Genomic DNA, 15,818 nt, shown 5'->3' with positions numbered 1-15,818 from the left:
TATAACTAGTAAAGAAATCCACGTAAAAACTAATAAAATCAATCCTGGACCTGTCCTGGACCTGTACACAGCCTGGGCTGTTTGTGCGCTGCTAGGCTGGACCAAAGCCGTGCACGCCGCAGGGCCCTGTCCAGGGCTGCAGCGCTGTCACTGCAGGCTCCGGGACAGCGCTGCTCACCCGCTGTTTCACAAACACCCGAAGAAGCGCGGCCGGGCGTCCCCCGTGCCAGGCGCTCCCGGCCCGGCCCGGCCCGGCCCGGCCCGGCGAGGCTCCCCCGGGGCAGCGCGGTGCCCGCGGGCAGGGCAGGGCAGGGCTGGGCTGGGCAGCGCCTCACACCTCGCACCTCGCAGCGCCGGCGGGACGCGAGCCCGGCCCGGGCCCTCAGCGTGGCGGTGTCCGGGGGACGGCGGGGGCCCGGCCGGAGCCAGGGAGCCGCTCCCGCCCTCCCGGCCCCGCCGCCCCCCTCCGGTGCAGCCCCGGCCCCCCGGCCCCTCGGCGCGGCTCCAGCTCGGGGGATGTCGGCGCTTTGCCCCCAGCGCCGGGCCCGGCCCCGCTGGCCCGGCCGGGGCCTCGCCCGTGCGGGCACCGGGCTGCGGCGGGGCCGGGCGGGGACGCGGCGCTGCCCGGCCGCGCTCCTTACCTGCACCCGGGCGGGCGCTGCTGCGAGCCCCGGCGGCGCTGCCCGGCCCGGCCCGGCCCGGCCCGGGGTGCGGGGGGCGCGGAGCGGGAGGGGCGCGGGGCCGGTCCGAGTGTGCGCGGGGAGCGCGGGGAGGGGGCGGCTCAGCCGCGGCGTCGCCGTGGAAACGCGCGGGGCCGCATCCGCAGGGCCGCGCTCAGCCCCGCCGCAGCTTTCGGGGGGATGCGGGAAAGGGGGGCGTCGTCATGGCAACAGCGGAGTTTTTTCCCCCCCCCTCCCCCTCCCCCCTCCCCCGACCGGCCGGGCAGCCCCGGGCCGCGGTTGGACGGGACGGGGGGCGCAGAGGCACGGGGTGATGCTTTGCTGAGGCACCGGTGCTGTGGGTGGGACGGAGCCCTCTGCTCCGGGACAGGCTGGGAGCTGGGGGTGCTCACCCGGAGAGGAGAGGGCTCCAGGGAGAGCTCAGAGCTCCTGCCAGGGCCTAAGGGGCTCCAGGAGAGCTGCAGAGGGACTGGGGACATGGGACGGAGGGACAGGACACAGAGAACGGCTTCCCACTACCGCAGGCAGGGTTAGATGGGATTTTGGGAAGGAATGAGGGTGGGCAGGCCCTGGCACAGGTGCCCAGAGCAGCTGGGGCTGCCCCTGGATCCCTGGCAGTGTCCAAGGCCAGGCTGGACGGGGCTGGGAGCACCCTGGGACAGTGGAAGGTGTCCCTGCCATGGCAGGGGGTGGAATGAGATGAGCTTTAAGGTCCCTCCCAATCCAAGCCGTTCTAAAACTGTGTGATTAACCAAGCACCCCTCTGAGAGGAATCACACAAGACCAGTGGGGACATGTCCTCCACAGCAGCTCCCCAGGCTTTGTCTGGCTCTGGTGCCAGGGCAGAATCCCCTCCCCAGCACTCCAACCACAGCCCCAGAGAGGGACCAGGGAGATGTTAAGGTGAAATCCCCAAGATCCCTAGGAAGTGAAAGGATCACTCTGACTGGTCCTGAGGTGGAAGTGCAGGATGGACACACTGCAGTAGCACTTCCAAACAAACAGCTCTGCTCAAACCCAGGGCTGCTCACCTGCCACCCTTCAGTATTCTGTGGCCACACAAGAAGTGTCTTCAGACCCTTACACAAGGTCTGTCCCACTTACCTGCAAAAAGCGGGAGTGGAAGGAACCAAGGCTGGAAGCACAAGGACCAAATGTACAAAAAGCTTCTGAGAAGAGCCCTTGCTGTGTTTTGGATGGGCTGGGGAGAGGTGTCTGCCTGCTCACCCTGACAGCCAGCTCTGGCTGCTCCAAACCCAGGGCACTGAGTGTTCATGCTCACTTTGGAGACTGTAGGAACAACCTCACAGCTTTAGTTCCTTGCCTCCTTGAGTTTTGTACTCCAAAATTTTTACCACATTAAAAATATTAAGTCAGACTCTGATGAAGCAACAGATCCTGCAAATCAGGAGGGAAGTAACAATATATTTCCTCTGCTGCTACTGCCTTCTTTCCCATTTTCAAATCAAACTCCAGTGGCACAGTGTAGAAAAAGATTTTCCCATATCAACCCTTTTATGCTGCAGAGGGAAGGTCAAACAGATTTGAATCAGGAGCAGAGTGAAACTTAGTTACTTGAAAAGCAGCCCATCAGTTCCCTGTTCCTGGCTAAGCTTGCTGCAAAAAAACAATCAGGAATTGAGAATGATGAATTCCTAGGGAACAGCTACATTAGGTAAAAAAGAGGGAACAGCTTTGGCTTCCCAGTGAACCCTCTGGCTGATGAAACATCAGGCCATTTGCCTCTCTGTGCCTCAACGTCCATTTCTGTGACCTGTGTTGGAAGGGATCTGAACTGATACCTTGGGGGGCTCTCCTGGGGAAGGGGCTCAGGGGCTTTGGGCTGAGGGCAAGTGGAACAGGAGCCCTGGCAGCCCCAAGGGCCAGCCCTGCCCTAGGGGACATCATGGGGGTGACTGTCCTGCCCTGCTCTGGGGCAGCCTCACCTCCAGTCCTGGGGACAGTTTGGGCTCCTCAACACACCAAGGACAGCTGAGAGGTGGAGGAGGGGAGGTGAAAGGTGCAAGGGCAGGACTTGGGAGGAGCAGCTGAGGCCACCTGGCCCGTTCAGCTGGGAGGAGAGAAGCTGAGGGGTGACCCCATTGCTCTCTGCACCTTCCTCCCAGGGGCAGTGCTGATCTCCCCCTCCTGGGACCAGCAATGGACCCGAGGAGATGGAACAAAGCTGCCTCAGGGCAGCTTCAGGTGGGACATTAGAGAAAGGTTCCTCACCCAGAGGCTGCTCAGTGCCTGGAAGAGGCTCCCCAGGGAAGCACCAAGTTCAGGGAGTGTGTGGACAACACTCAGTCCCGATGGTTTCATTGTAGGTGCTCCTGCCAGGAGCAGGGGTTCTGGACTCAATGATCCTTATGGATTCCCTCCAGCTTGAGCTATTCTGGGATTCTGTGAACTTTTGTTTACTTAAACCTATCTCTTTGTAATGCTTTTATGACTTAATTTATTCTGATCTGGATTTTTCAACTCTGCTGGTCCATTAGTCCCACGAGACCCAATGAGTGCAGGGCTGTGCTGCTCTGGGACTTGTTTTGCTGGGATTCATCCCCACAACATCCTGCTATTTACAGGATGGCAGCACACATGGGCAGTGCCTGTCACTCCTGTCCTCACCCACAGTCATGTCCCAAAGCCTAAAACATGAAGCACCAGGAAGCTGCTGCCATCCACAGCTGTTATTCCCATTGGGAAGGTCACTGCAATGCTGTCTATCAGTTTCTTGCTTTCTAGGGGGATGTTGTGTGTGAAGAATTACAGAACAATTCTGGTCTGGGCTGCCACATGTACACAGCTGACACCTGAATGATAGCAAGTGGTGGATTACACTTTCAGTGTCACAGAGCAACTGGTTTTAATTGTCAGCAAATAGACCCAGACAAGGTAATAGGAGAGGCTCTTTCAGAAATACTTTTCTTGTGTCTCTTGTTACTGTCAGCACGTGCTCCATGCTGGAACCAGAGCTGAGCAGAACAGGAGCTGCTGTGGCACCCCCCAGGTGAATTGTACAGCATCCCTGTCACCACTGTGATCACAAGAGACTCTGCTGTTTTCCTCTCGTGCTGATGCTGAGCAGAACAAGGAGCACAAGAGCTGTGAAAGCATTTTGCACCTTAGCCCATACTGCCCCAGCAGCTCCCTGGGTGCAGTTGTGCACTGTGGTCACACCAGGCCCATGAGCTGTGACCCACTGAACACCTGCTGGCTTAACAGCACTAACTTCTTATTCCCATTTGCAGGATGATCCTGTTCCAGGAGCTGCACACACCAGTAACAAATCTACAACCCCCCCACTCCATCCACATGCCAGCACAGGCTGTCACTTCCAACCCTTGTGCCACCTGCAGCTTTCCCTGCACTGTTTTTGATATTTTGGACCAAAATCACTGTACTCAGTTCTTACCCAAAGGAAAAACGCTGGAGCAAGACTTAAGTGTCTGCTTTTAAAATGAATAAAAAGAGTATTTAAGATATTCTAAATTAGACAACCCAGCAAAAGCCTCTTTCTGTGAACTAGAGTCAAGTTGCCCTTGAGTCAGAGAATCACCCAGAATCATGGCCAGAAGCTGAGCTGGTGTGAACTACACCCTGAGTCATGCAGGAGCTGCAGACATCTCCTGTGGTCAGCACTTTTTTCCGTGCTGTGGATGACACCTACAGCTCTGCCATTCCTTCTCCCACAGGAACACACCCATGTGCTTCCAACCCAGCCTGGTAAAGACAGATGTTGCCAAAAGGGTGGAAGCTTATAAGCCACTCCAGAGCAGTTTGCTTACTGCAAATTTTTACCAGATTATGAAACAGAGGAAACTTCCCCTCTGACACCTACACACACATTTAGCAAACTAACAAAGTGTGAGAGAGCTGTGAGAGTTGAGCCCATGTTCTGCTATTTCATCATTTTCACCTAACCACAATAAAAGGCAGGAAGGAAAGGGTTCATCACGGTGTAAAAGTGACCATTATGGTCCTAAAAACACATAAATAAAATTCCTGAACTGCTGCCACTACACAGAGCATTATTGGTGTTAGCTGTGCTTCTCACCTTTTAAAGTAACATGTTCCTGTTTGCTTTAAAGAGCCCTGACAAAGCCAGGACACAGCAGAGTTGCTGAGGGTGTTGCAGCACTAACTTCCTATTCCCATTTGCAGGATAATCTTGTTCCAGGAGCTGCACACACCAGTAACAAATCTACAACCCCCCCACTCCATCCACATGCCAGCACAGGCTGTCACTTCCAACCCTTGTGCCACCTGCAGCTTTCCCTGCACTGTTTTTGATATTTTGGACCAAAATCACTGTACTCAATTCTTACCCAAAGGAAAAACTTTATCACCAACCACATCCAAATGATGAATGTTTCAAATGATCCCAGGGTTTGCATCACCTCTCAAAGACATTCCCAGCACCTCAGCTATTTGTTGGAATTTCCAGGCTCCTCAGGCAAGTTCCCGCTTTCATGACTTTTGCTCTTTGATGTATGAAATTGCTCTGTGGATGTTACAGTGCCAACCTAAACTAGAATTCAGTAGGAATTGGAAATAGTTCAAGTTATTCCATGTGTGAAGAAGAAATCCAAGAATTTAAATGCTCCTCCCCATTGCTCATCTAAAGGTGGTTACAATCAGCAGTGGGACAGAGTCATCTCCCAGTTGTAAACAAAATCTGAAACCACATAATGGAGAGGTAGAAATGTTATAGTAGGAAAAAGGAGGCTCACTTACTCAGGCCCCTCAGCTCTGCTCCAAGCAGTGATATTGCAAGGTGAAAGACTTATTTTAGTGTACATCAGATAGAAGTTGTGCCCTTCCTTACAGAAACACAGCTCTTCCTGACACAGAGTCAAATAAAAAGTGAATCAAATAGAGGTTGTGGCTGCTCCATCCCTGGAAGTGTCCAAGGCCAGGCTGGAGGGGGCTTGGAGCAGCCTGCTCTGGTGGCAGGTGTCCCAGCCCATGGCAGGGGATGGGACTGGATGGGTTTAAGGTCCCTCCAGCCCAAACCAGTCAGGGATTCTATGATTAAAGGACAAAACTTGCATTTATGTCAAAAAACAAAACACATGGAAGGATGCTTTTTCAAATATAGGAAAAGGCCAGGACCAGACTGCAAATACGGTCCCAGATTCTAAATTTCACTTTTAACTGTAGTGTTGATTTTGCTTTCACAATTTGCTACAGGACACTTAGATTTGGTCAATCCTGCACCCCACATTTGATGAGAAAGCAGGCTTCTCTTTTGTATTTTTAAAGACAAATTAATATTGATTATACCAAATGCAAAAAAAAAACCCAAAAAATCCTAAAAACCCCACCAAAAAAAAAAAAAACAATAAAAAACCAAAACCCAAAGCAAACCAAAACAAACAAACAAAAAAAAACCAAGCAAAACCTCAAAAACAAACAAACAAAAAAAAGTCAGGTAGCCCAATTCTGAACCACATCCCCAAAAGATTGTGTCCAGGGTCAGGTTATAAACTGAGTTATGACAAGGTCAGGTGGTTTTCCCATCAAACTATTGCTGCTACTGCAGGCAAAGCAAACCACATGCAGTTCCTGTAGCCTTTTACTCTTGTATGGAGAATTATCCCAACCCCTTTCATCACACCCAAAAGAGATCTCAGGAATAATCACACTTGTGATTACCAACACACAGCAGCCTCAGATTGTTGCACTCCCACAAAAGTGCTGCTGGCAGAGCTGGAACACTGAGGGTGTTTGGGTTTTGCTGATTCCTTCCAGCATTATCACAAGCCATGCATTTCACCGCCTGGCTCAGGATCTGGCACTACCAAAATCCTCCTGGCTTTCCAGAGGAAACCCATCCAGAAGGATGAGTCATGCCAAGGAATCCCTGCTTCATTTGCACAGCGAAGGGCAGCAGCCAAAGGAGACAGACAATGTGGCTCCAGTAACACAGAAAGAAATCTTGATATTTAAAGGAGTTCCAGGTAAATTGGTTAAATGCAATCTGGCATTCATTTTAAAATGAATAAAAAGAGTATTTAAGATACTCTAAATTAGACAACCCTGCAAAAGCCACTTTCTGTGAACGAGAGTCAGGTTGCCCTTGAGTCAGAAAATCACCCAGAATCATGCCCAGACATTGAGTCTTAGTTCGAGTGGTGTGAATGAATTTCACTTTGAGTCATGGATTAGCTGGGACCTGTAATTCATAAATGAGGACTCAAAATGTCACTGTCACAGCAATCAGAAAGCTGAGTGCAGCTGTTCAGGAGCCATCTCTGCATTGCTGACCAAGGCTGGGGTGTCCACGGCCCCAGAGTGGCCAGGACAGCCTCGGGCAGGTACTGGGGTCAGATTTAAAAAGAAGGGAATGTATCTACAAAAAAGTAATGGTCAGCATCTTGGTATCACACATACTGGGAATATGCACATTCAACCTGCTGAGCTCCAAATTCAAGCCTTCTTTCGAGGAGTGTGATGTGTATTTTATCAGTTCTCTGTGAAGTTGCTTTACAAAGAGGAGCAGTTCTCTCTCAAGACCTACTTCTGACCTACTCTATGATCAGAAGTATAACCAAAGCAGCTTATCTCAAGCATGTCCTCAGGTGTATCTTAGGCTGTAAACCTGAACTTAACTGTTCTTGCCCAGTGTGAATTCTGAAAGAAGCCCCCAGTACACCCCTCCCATCTGAGACCCTGCAGGAATCAACACTGCAACACCATTTTTGTACTCATGCTAGCATACACCACCCTCAGCAAACAGCTCCAATTTAACCCAAGAACTCCTTATCACAAATTACCACCAGGGTCAGGTGCAGATAGCACTGCAGCACCCAGGCTGATAACCTGATCTTATGGCAACACCAGGCACAGAACCACTTCAGGTTCCAGGAAGGTGAACTCAGACCTGAACACGCTCCCTAGGACCCCAGCACGGATACTCACCTGCAACAGGCAAAATGCAGCTTTTCAGAGACCATCAGGAAATGGTGAGATACTGAATTTCAGGAGAATTGTTTACAGCATAAAGAAATTCCAGGAAAGACAAGTTGGCATCAAGTCACATTTCCCATGTGCACTGTGCTGACCCAATTCCTCTGGGCAGGTGTGGAACTTGGGACCAGAGGTGCAGCTGTCACACCCAGCCACGCCTGCAGAAAGGACAAGGTGACACACTGGGACACAAAGAGCTTGTGCTGGTTTCAAGTACACCACCAAGAGCCTGTCAAGAGCTACCAAGTCTCTCACTAAACCGAAGAAGTTTTCTCCATAAAAGCAGGGTACCTTGTGATTTCCCCAGCACAAGGCAGAGCAAGAATCCCATTTCACTGCAATGAACACAAGAGTTTGAGTCACCAATTTAATTTTATACAAGTCAAACTACACGTTGTATAAAGAGTACAAGGCAGTTCTAATGTTTGCTACTGCATGTTACAAAAATCAATTTAACTATAAAGGGGATTTTTTGGGATGAGTCTTATTCCACAATTTAAGTGAACTGGCAACTGTGGTTTAGCAAAGCCTTTGTTAAAACTAAAACTCTAGCTTCAAGAGATTACATTTCCAATAAAGTTCGGACCTACACACAAGAGGATTATAGTTCTCCTAGTCTGAAGCAAAACGTTAACATAAGTGAGTCAAAGGGGAGGGAAGACAGATTTCTTTACCTGGGTTTCATGTCCAGTGGGGATTCAGAGGCTGACAAACCATACAGCATACTAAGGACTTGGACCACAGCCAAGAGACACCTTCATGTCTGACAACAGTGACACTTGAGATTCAAGCAAGAAACGTCAGAAAGCTTTTATTCTTTCAAGTCTGGAACAAAGGGACTTTTAGCAATACTGTAGGATACAGGTTCCAGAGTACCTTTGTCACCTTTAATACAGTCTCAGTATAGGGGGAATGTTCTTTTGGCAAGTCAAGGTACAATGTAAGTCCTCCAACTTGAGTTTATTGCTGGTCTAAGATCTTCCTAGTACTGTAACTGGTTTATACAGTTTGCTGACTCCTTCCAAATTTAAGATAAACTGTGTGACCTGCCCAGCAAGGCAATCCTGCCTTTGGCAGCACGCTGAAACCTATGAAGCTAATGACACCCATAGTTCTAATGCCATGAAAAAAAAAAAAATAGGAAAAAAGGATATTTTCAAAAAGCCCATATTTAAGCCTGTTTATATTCAGTTTATTTTTAATATAAAAACCACTTTGCATTTAAGAGTAGTTAAGTTACTCCTGCAGAAATGCTATAAAATCAAACTTTCAGCTCAATTTCTACAAAATGGGGACTCTTCCTGCTTTGTACCACTATTCCACCTGGTATTGTCAAATTTGGGATAGAAATTAAACCTTTATGCCTTAGTTCTTAGGCCATTCACTCCTGCAAGAGAAAAAAACCAACTTCTGAAGTACTAACATAACACTAATGGCCTGACAGGTAGGAAAATGTTCCATAATAGTGTGCAAGGTGAGAGGAGAGTTGTAGTCCTAATCTCTTGAACTGGATCTTGATCGTGAGCGGGACTTTGAGCGAGACCTGGAGCGGGACCTGGAGGCGGCTCTTTTGGGCGGTGACTCAGAGCGAGCCTTGGCAGACGGCTGCTGCTGCGGAGAGTTGGAGCGAGACCTGCTCCTGGACCTGGACTTGGACTTAGCATCCCCTTTACCATTTTCTTTGGGAGATCGAGACCTGGACCTGGATCTGGACCGGGACTTCTCCGACTTCTCCTTGGATCTGCTGTGTGAGCGTGACCCCCTGTCAGACTTGGGTTTGGATTTGCTCTTTGATCTGGACTTCCTGCTTTTGGATCGGGAACGGGAGCGGTCTTTGCTTCGTGACCTGGATTTAGATCTTTCAAAGAGAGAGAGAGTTTATTCTGCATGGCCTGCAGTGCACTTCCAGCAGCTGTAAACATCTGTCAGCAAGGCAGTTCCTGCACTGGCAGGGTTAACCAGTGTTAACTCTGGGGCACTTACCGGGAACGGCTTTTGGAGACACTACGGGATCTGCTGCGGCTGCTCCGACTCCTCCGACTTCTGCTTCTAGACCGTCTCCTGGATCGTGACCTGCAGACATGCAAGATGTCATTCCCTCTTCTCTTTGTCTGGTTGTGCCCTCCAGCATCAAGTATAGGATGGAAGGGATCCTAAAGATCACAGTGTTTCACCCCCTGCCATGGGCAGGGACACTTTCCACTATCCCAGGTTGCTCCAAGCCTCGTCCAGCCTGGCCTTGGATACTTCCAGGGATCCAGGGGCAGCCACAGCTGCTCTGGGAAGTCCACCCTCACAGGGAAGAACCTTCCTGATTGCATCTAATACACTGTGCTATCTAGTAGCATAATCTAACATAGAAAAGCTGCTACAGAACTTCTCAAGAGCAAGGGTGGTCCCACCATGGTTTAACATACTGTCAGTGAATCACATCTGAGGTCTCACATGTGGAGAAGTGCTCAGACCTGGCTTTGCTGTTTCATGTAAAATGTTTCCTTCTACACTGAAACCTCCTCCTATTCCTAAACCATCAGCTGAAGGTAGGGCACCCATCCCCATGCTGATTGTCACCATTTTTGCTGCAGTGTGTCCCCTGAGTTACCTGGACCTGCTGCCAGAGTAGGATCGCCTGTGGCTGGAGCGTGGCTTGTCCTCCACCAGCCTGATCTTCCTGCCGTTTATCTCTGTGCCATCCAGCTTGTCCAGGGCACGCTTCATGTCCGAGTATGAGCGGAACTCGATCACTCCTTCATTTGTACGTTCTTTGTGGGCATCTGCATAGGTCACCTCCCCAGCTTGCCTCATGAAATCCTGCGAGGAGCACAGGGCAGCTACAGAATGGGGGGGAGCTGCAAGCAGCACTCAATGTGCACAAACACTTTCAAATTATTCTACTGCAACAAAATCAACATTGCTATTAAGGAAGCTTTTCCTTCCTGATATTCACAACAGACTCCACACAGAACATCAATACCTACTTTTAAATCCTGCCAACTACAGCGACTGGAAAGGTTCTCAACAATCAGTCTGAACTCTGTACGAACGGGCGGTCCGTATTTATCTCGTCCCGATTGTCTCCGACTGCTATATCCGCCACCACCCCCACCTTGATTGTACAAAGAAACAAAGTTAGGTTGTCTCCTAGACAAAGGAGGCTCAATGTTCTGAAAAAGTTAGTTTAACAGTCATATTTACTGGAGTAGGACTTTATTTCGCTAAGCCTCCAATAAACTTTGCAATTTTGCCATGATCTATATTAATGGCAAATCAAACAGACTAACATCCTACAAGTCTGTGCTCCTAAGATCTGTTAGAGAGTGACTGCTCCTTATTAGATTCACCTTGCTAAGTTTTATTTTACAGAACATTGTAAAATATAAAACTTAACTGATTACATGCATTTCTACATTTTACAAAAACGTTTACTAGTTACACTAAGTACTTACATCACAGTATGAGGTTTTTGGTGGTGGTTTGGCCACAAAACACGCAAGGTAACAGTCACCTAGTTCAGTTTAACCAGTTTTGTCTAACCCTTGGAATCCTCACCATCACCCTGCGTCTAATGGCAAAAGGCTGCTGTCGTCATGGCTTCCGGTAAGGTCAGCCAAAGGGTCATAGGGCAAGGGTCACACAATGTATGGAAAAGCCATGGCCAGGAAAGGCAGTCATCTTAGCCTCAGTGGACACAGCCTCAGCCCCACTGGTCACTTTTAAATTGAAACATCAAGGACTTGTTAAAAAGTTTGAATTGAACATGCAACAATTTTAAAACAACATACATTTGATTTTTTTAAAAAGACAGAAACCCACCCCCCCCAACACCACGATTCCAAACACCACCGAAAAATCAACCTTAGTACTTTTAGTTACAGTACTAGGCCGTTCAAGCTCTACACAGCTCAGCTCAAGAAGCTACACGAGCAAGCCGAGCACAGAAATATTTACAATACCCCCCCTTCAGCACAACAGATTCCTGTTCCAAAACCTCCCCCCGCCCCTCCCATATATCCAACTGAATCAATCACATCAAAGTTCACAGCTGAGCGATTCTCCCCCAGTTACACAACGATATTTATACACTAACATTACTGATGCAACATCGCTGTCACATATAAATGCTCCCAGGAATACTGGAGCCGTTAATTAGCACAGCAAACCCTTTCTAGAAGGCCACGATTTGGCAGCCACAACTGCTCCGGGATACCCGAGGGCGCCGCTGGTGCCGAGGAAAACGCTGCAGCCTCAGCGGTGCACCGGGTACCCCCCGCTAACGACCCTCCCCACCCAGCCCGGGGCTCGGTGCCAGCCGAGCCCTGCCCGCCCCCGGCCCTGCCCGCCGCCGCCCCAAGCCCCGCGGGGAGGGACGGGCCCGGACTCACTGCGGCTGCTGTAGCTGTAGCCGTCCCTGTCGCGGCGGGGGCCGCGGGCGTGCTCCACGATAACCCGCTCCCCGCACAGGTCCTTCCCGTTCAGCTCGTACACGGCATCGTCGGCGTCGCGGGAGTCCTCGAACTCCACGAAGCCGTAGCTGGGCAGAGAAGAAAGGCCCGGTCAGGCGGGAGCACAGTGTCACGGTCCCCGGTGCACGCCGCGACCCTCGGTCTATTTCCCGATCGATTCCACGGTTCCCGGTCCACGCCGCGGCCCCCGGTCCATTCCGCGGTCCCCGGTGCACGCCAGGGCTCCCAGGCCATTCCCCGGTCCCCGACGCGGCCTCCGGTCTATTCCGCGGTCCCCGGTGCACGCCGCCGCCCCCGGTCCATTCCACGGTCCATTCCGCGGTCCCCGGTCCATCCCGCGGTCCATCCCCCGGTCCCCGGAGCACACCGAGGCCCCGGGACGATGCCGCGGCCCCCCCGCTCCGCTCCCCCCCGGCCGCCATCTTGCGCCGGCGCCACGCGGCAGCGGCCGCGACATGGACGGGCCCGGTCGGCCCGGGGCCCTCGGGAGGGGCGCACGGAGGAAGGCGCTCACCCGTTTTTGAGATCGACCTCGAGCAGGCGGCCGTAGCCGCTGAAGAAGCGCTGGATGTCCTTCTCCCGGACATGGTAGCTCAGGCGGCCGATGTAGACGCGCGGCATGTCCGCGGCAGGGGGGGAGAAGGGGAGGGAGAGGAAAGGAGAGGAGGAAGAAGAGGAAAGGGAAGGAAAAAAGACAGAAAGAGAGAAAGAGAAGGAACGAGAGCGCTGGCGGCGTGAGAGGCGGAAGCGCTGCGGGCCCGCTCCGCACGGCCGGGCCTGGCGCACCACAATGGCGCCCGCCACCAGCTACCCTATTTATAGCGGGAGGCGGGGCGCGCTTACGTCACCGCGCCGCCGCGCGTGCTCGGGGGGCGGTGGTTGAGCCTTGCGCGCGCGCGCGACGGCGCGGGCGGGGTCCGGCGGGCGCGCGGGAGCTGCGCGCGGCTCCGCGCATGCGCCGCCAGTGCGCGGCGTCTACGCGCTGAGTCCCGCAGAGCTCCAGGGGCGAGCCCGGCAGAGCCCCGGAGTCAGTCCCACAGAGCACCGGGATCGGTCCCACAGAGCACCGGGATCGGTCCCACAGAGCACCGGGGTCAGCCCCACAAAGCACCGGGATCGGTCCCACAGAACGGATCAATCCCACAGCGGCACGGGATCAATCCGAGAGAGCCCCGGGGTCAGACTCCTGCTGCAGGGGCAGGCACAGGCCGCCCCTCTCTCTCTGCCCCTCGGGATGCTGCAGAGCTTTGCTGGGCCCCCCTTGATGCTGCATCTTTCCCAGCTCACTCAGCCCATCCCAGCTTCCCTTCTGCCCTTGCCTGACCTCCTGCAGCTCCACTCCAGGGCTCCTTTGGGGAGGAGCTGCCAGAACTGCAGCCAGGATTTCAAGTGCCCGCTAAGCAGGATTCAGGCAGTGCCACGAGGATGTGCTCTCCATCAGGGAGGAAGGGAAGAGCAAACAGCCACAGCCTTTCATTCCCTGGGGCTGGGCTGACAGCAGTGCTTTTCCACCTCTCCTGTGTAGAGTTCCCATGGCTCCATGCCCCAGAGCCCCACTGCCCTCTCTGGGAGCAGCAATGGCCAGATCAGTCTGTCATTCTCTGCTGCCACTCAGGACCAGTTCTCCCCTTGCAGGCACACGTCCTGCTGGGGATCAGACCTTGGCTTTCCTCTCCTCTCTCCCCACTGGCTGCTCTCCCATGGCCAAGGCCAAACACCTTTCTATTAACAGCAAACTTGGGACTCTCCCCTGTCCTGCCAGATCCAGATAGTTAGAAATCTGAACATGGGTTTGGACACCAGGAATTCCCCAAACCATGCAATGTCAGTAGGGACACTGAGGACATTGAGAACTAAAGGTTCAAGGGCACAGAAACCCAGCATGGAGGAAAATCAGCAGCCTCAGCATTAACTGGCTTTGCCATGACTACAACATCTTCTCCTTATTCAGAAGAATGCAATTACAAAGCTTAAACTGGGAAAAGATGCTCTTTAGAACTATGAACACAAGGCCCAAACATAACTAGGAAATGGCACTTTGTGGCATCTGCCAATCTCACCAGCACATCCTTCCTTTCCTTCTCCAGCTTTTCCAATTTCCTCCTCAGAGATGCCACCTCCTGTCGAAGAGCCACAGCCTCTTCCTGCCTTTTAGTGGCCTCTTTCTCCAGGGCGATTTGGTGAGAGATGTGCTTGGCTTCTGCCTGCACGCAATCTGCAGCAGGGGAGGGCAAAGGAAAGGGGAAATGGGAAGGGGAAAAGCAAAGCAAAGGCAAACTGATGTGCATCCTGCAGAGACAAGAGCACTGTCTTCTCTACCTGCCTGTGTTTGCCAGGCCCTAAGCCCACAAAGGCTCCAAAGCTGACAGAAACAAAGGAAACTTCCAGGCACAGAAAAAGGCAGGAATGAAAGGGGCAAGGGCTCAGAGGCATAGGAGAGTGTGTTTGTTCTTGGCCTTGTGCAGAGTGAGCAAGCCAAGAGAGACAAAGCACAGGGGATGCCTGTGCAGCCCTGCTCCAGAGAGGCCAATAGCCTGGAGGCTCTGGCAGGGCCTGGAGATTGGGGGGAATGGAGCTGAGGCATCCAGCTACAGCTCCTTAGCACAGACACGGCACCTGAGAGGCACCAGCTGTGCACGGGATCAGCCCTAGCACGGCCAGATGGCACTGCCAGCCACAGCACCTTTCTCAAGAGAAAGCTTTCAGTGGCACTTGGATGGAGAAATCTCCTGCTGGCTGTTTTTCCCTCTCTGCCATTTCAGGCCAGTGCCCTTTTCCTCTGCAGGGCATCAGAGATCCCCGCTGGTGAGACAAGATGGGGCAGTGGCTGGGAGAGGAGAAGCTGTACCTTGCTCATATTCCTCCATCTGTTTCTGCAGCTCCTCATTGTGGGCTCTGAGATTGTCCCTCTGAGCCTGTGTCTTCCTCAGCTCCAGCACCACGGCCTTACACTGTGTGGCCATGGCCTCTGCTCTTTCCTCAGAGCTCTGGAGCCTCACACGCAGCTCAGACACCTCCGTTTCCAGCAGCTGTTTCTCTTGACTTGCCTGGTGATCTCTCTTCTCTATCTCTGCCAGCAGCGTGGCCTGCACCTGGAAGATGGATGCACACAACAGCCTCAGGGACAGGGCTGCTCCTGAGGCAGCAGAGTGGGCCGCAGGGAGAGAAACAAAGGAGAAATTATTTCAGGCAAAATCATGCCCAAAACCAGAAGGCACAGAAGCAAGGATTGCAATGGAGACAAATGGAGAGAAAACAGGAAAAGGGAGGCAATGGGCATCCTTGGGCTGCAGCTCTGAACAGCAGCTGAACTGGCTGTGCTGGAAGTGCCCTGCCCAGCCTGCCACAGCCACCTCTGTGTCCCCACATTGCTCAGTGCCTGGCACAGGCACCAACTCTGTCTGGGACAACACTGCCAACAGAGGGACAGAGAAGCTCCAGAGGAGTCTGCTGCTGCTTCTCCTCCCACATTTCCTGCTGGGATCCGGGAGAGGATGCGGGAAAACTTCTGCAGCAGACACCAGATCCAGGCTCAGCCTCAGGGTGCAGCAGCAGCCCTGGGCAGAACACGGCAGCTGTGGATGCTGCTGGCAGGGGAAAGAGGCTGGGGCCTCCAAGGCAAAGGTGCTGTTGTGTGTCCCTGGAGAAGAGGATGCCACTGCACAGCTTACCTGTGTGTTGACCGCCTGCACTTCTCTTCTCT

General features: G+C 52.6%; 2 protein-coding genes across 4 annotated transcripts in view; both read right to left on the bottom strand.

Annotated features, from left to right (window-relative positions):
• The window catches only part of L3MBTL1 (L3MBTL histone methyl-lysine binding protein 1), a 35,533-nt gene extending 27,543 nt beyond the window's left edge, over window positions 1–7,990 (bottom strand). The window contains exons 1-2 of one of the 3 annotated variants that reach the window (XM_077187259.1): window positions 7,944–7,990; window positions 7,605–7,810 (exon numbers count right to left, since the gene is read on the bottom strand). The gene's annotated coding sequence lies outside the window, so the exon portion shown is untranslated. Of the gene's footprint in view, window positions 1–641; window positions 798–7,604; window positions 7,811–7,943 lie in introns of those variants that run through there. The other 2 variants (XM_077187258.1, XM_077187260.1) reach the window with 2 other exon arrangements.
• A 15-nt stretch (window positions 7,991–8,005) lies between these two features.
• Window positions 8,006–12,933, bottom strand: SRSF6 (serine and arginine rich splicing factor 6). Its single transcript, XM_054644186.2, has 6 exons — window positions 12,630–12,933; window positions 12,035–12,183; window positions 10,631–10,758; window positions 10,255–10,463; window positions 9,636–9,725; window positions 8,006–9,510 (listed from the first exon to the last, which is right to left on the bottom strand). The coding sequence occupies exons 1-6, from the start codon at window positions 12,734–12,736 to the stop codon at window positions 9,147–9,149; spliced, it is 1,047 nt and encodes a 348-aa protein (XP_054500161.1). The 5' UTR covers window positions 12,737–12,933; the 3' UTR covers window positions 8,006–9,146.
• Between the last annotated feature and the right edge of the window lie 2,885 nt (window positions 12,934–15,818).

The sequence above is a fragment of the Agelaius phoeniceus genome, chromosome 17, assembly GCF_051311805.1.
Source record: "Agelaius phoeniceus isolate bAgePho1 chromosome 17, bAgePho1.hap1, whole genome shotgun sequence".
NCBI classification, from domain to species: Eukaryota; Metazoa; Chordata; class Aves; order Passeriformes; family Icteridae; genus Agelaius; species Agelaius phoeniceus.
The sequence above is the reverse complement of the archived record's forward strand: the minus strand, read 5'-3'. Positions and strand labels throughout refer to the sequence as shown.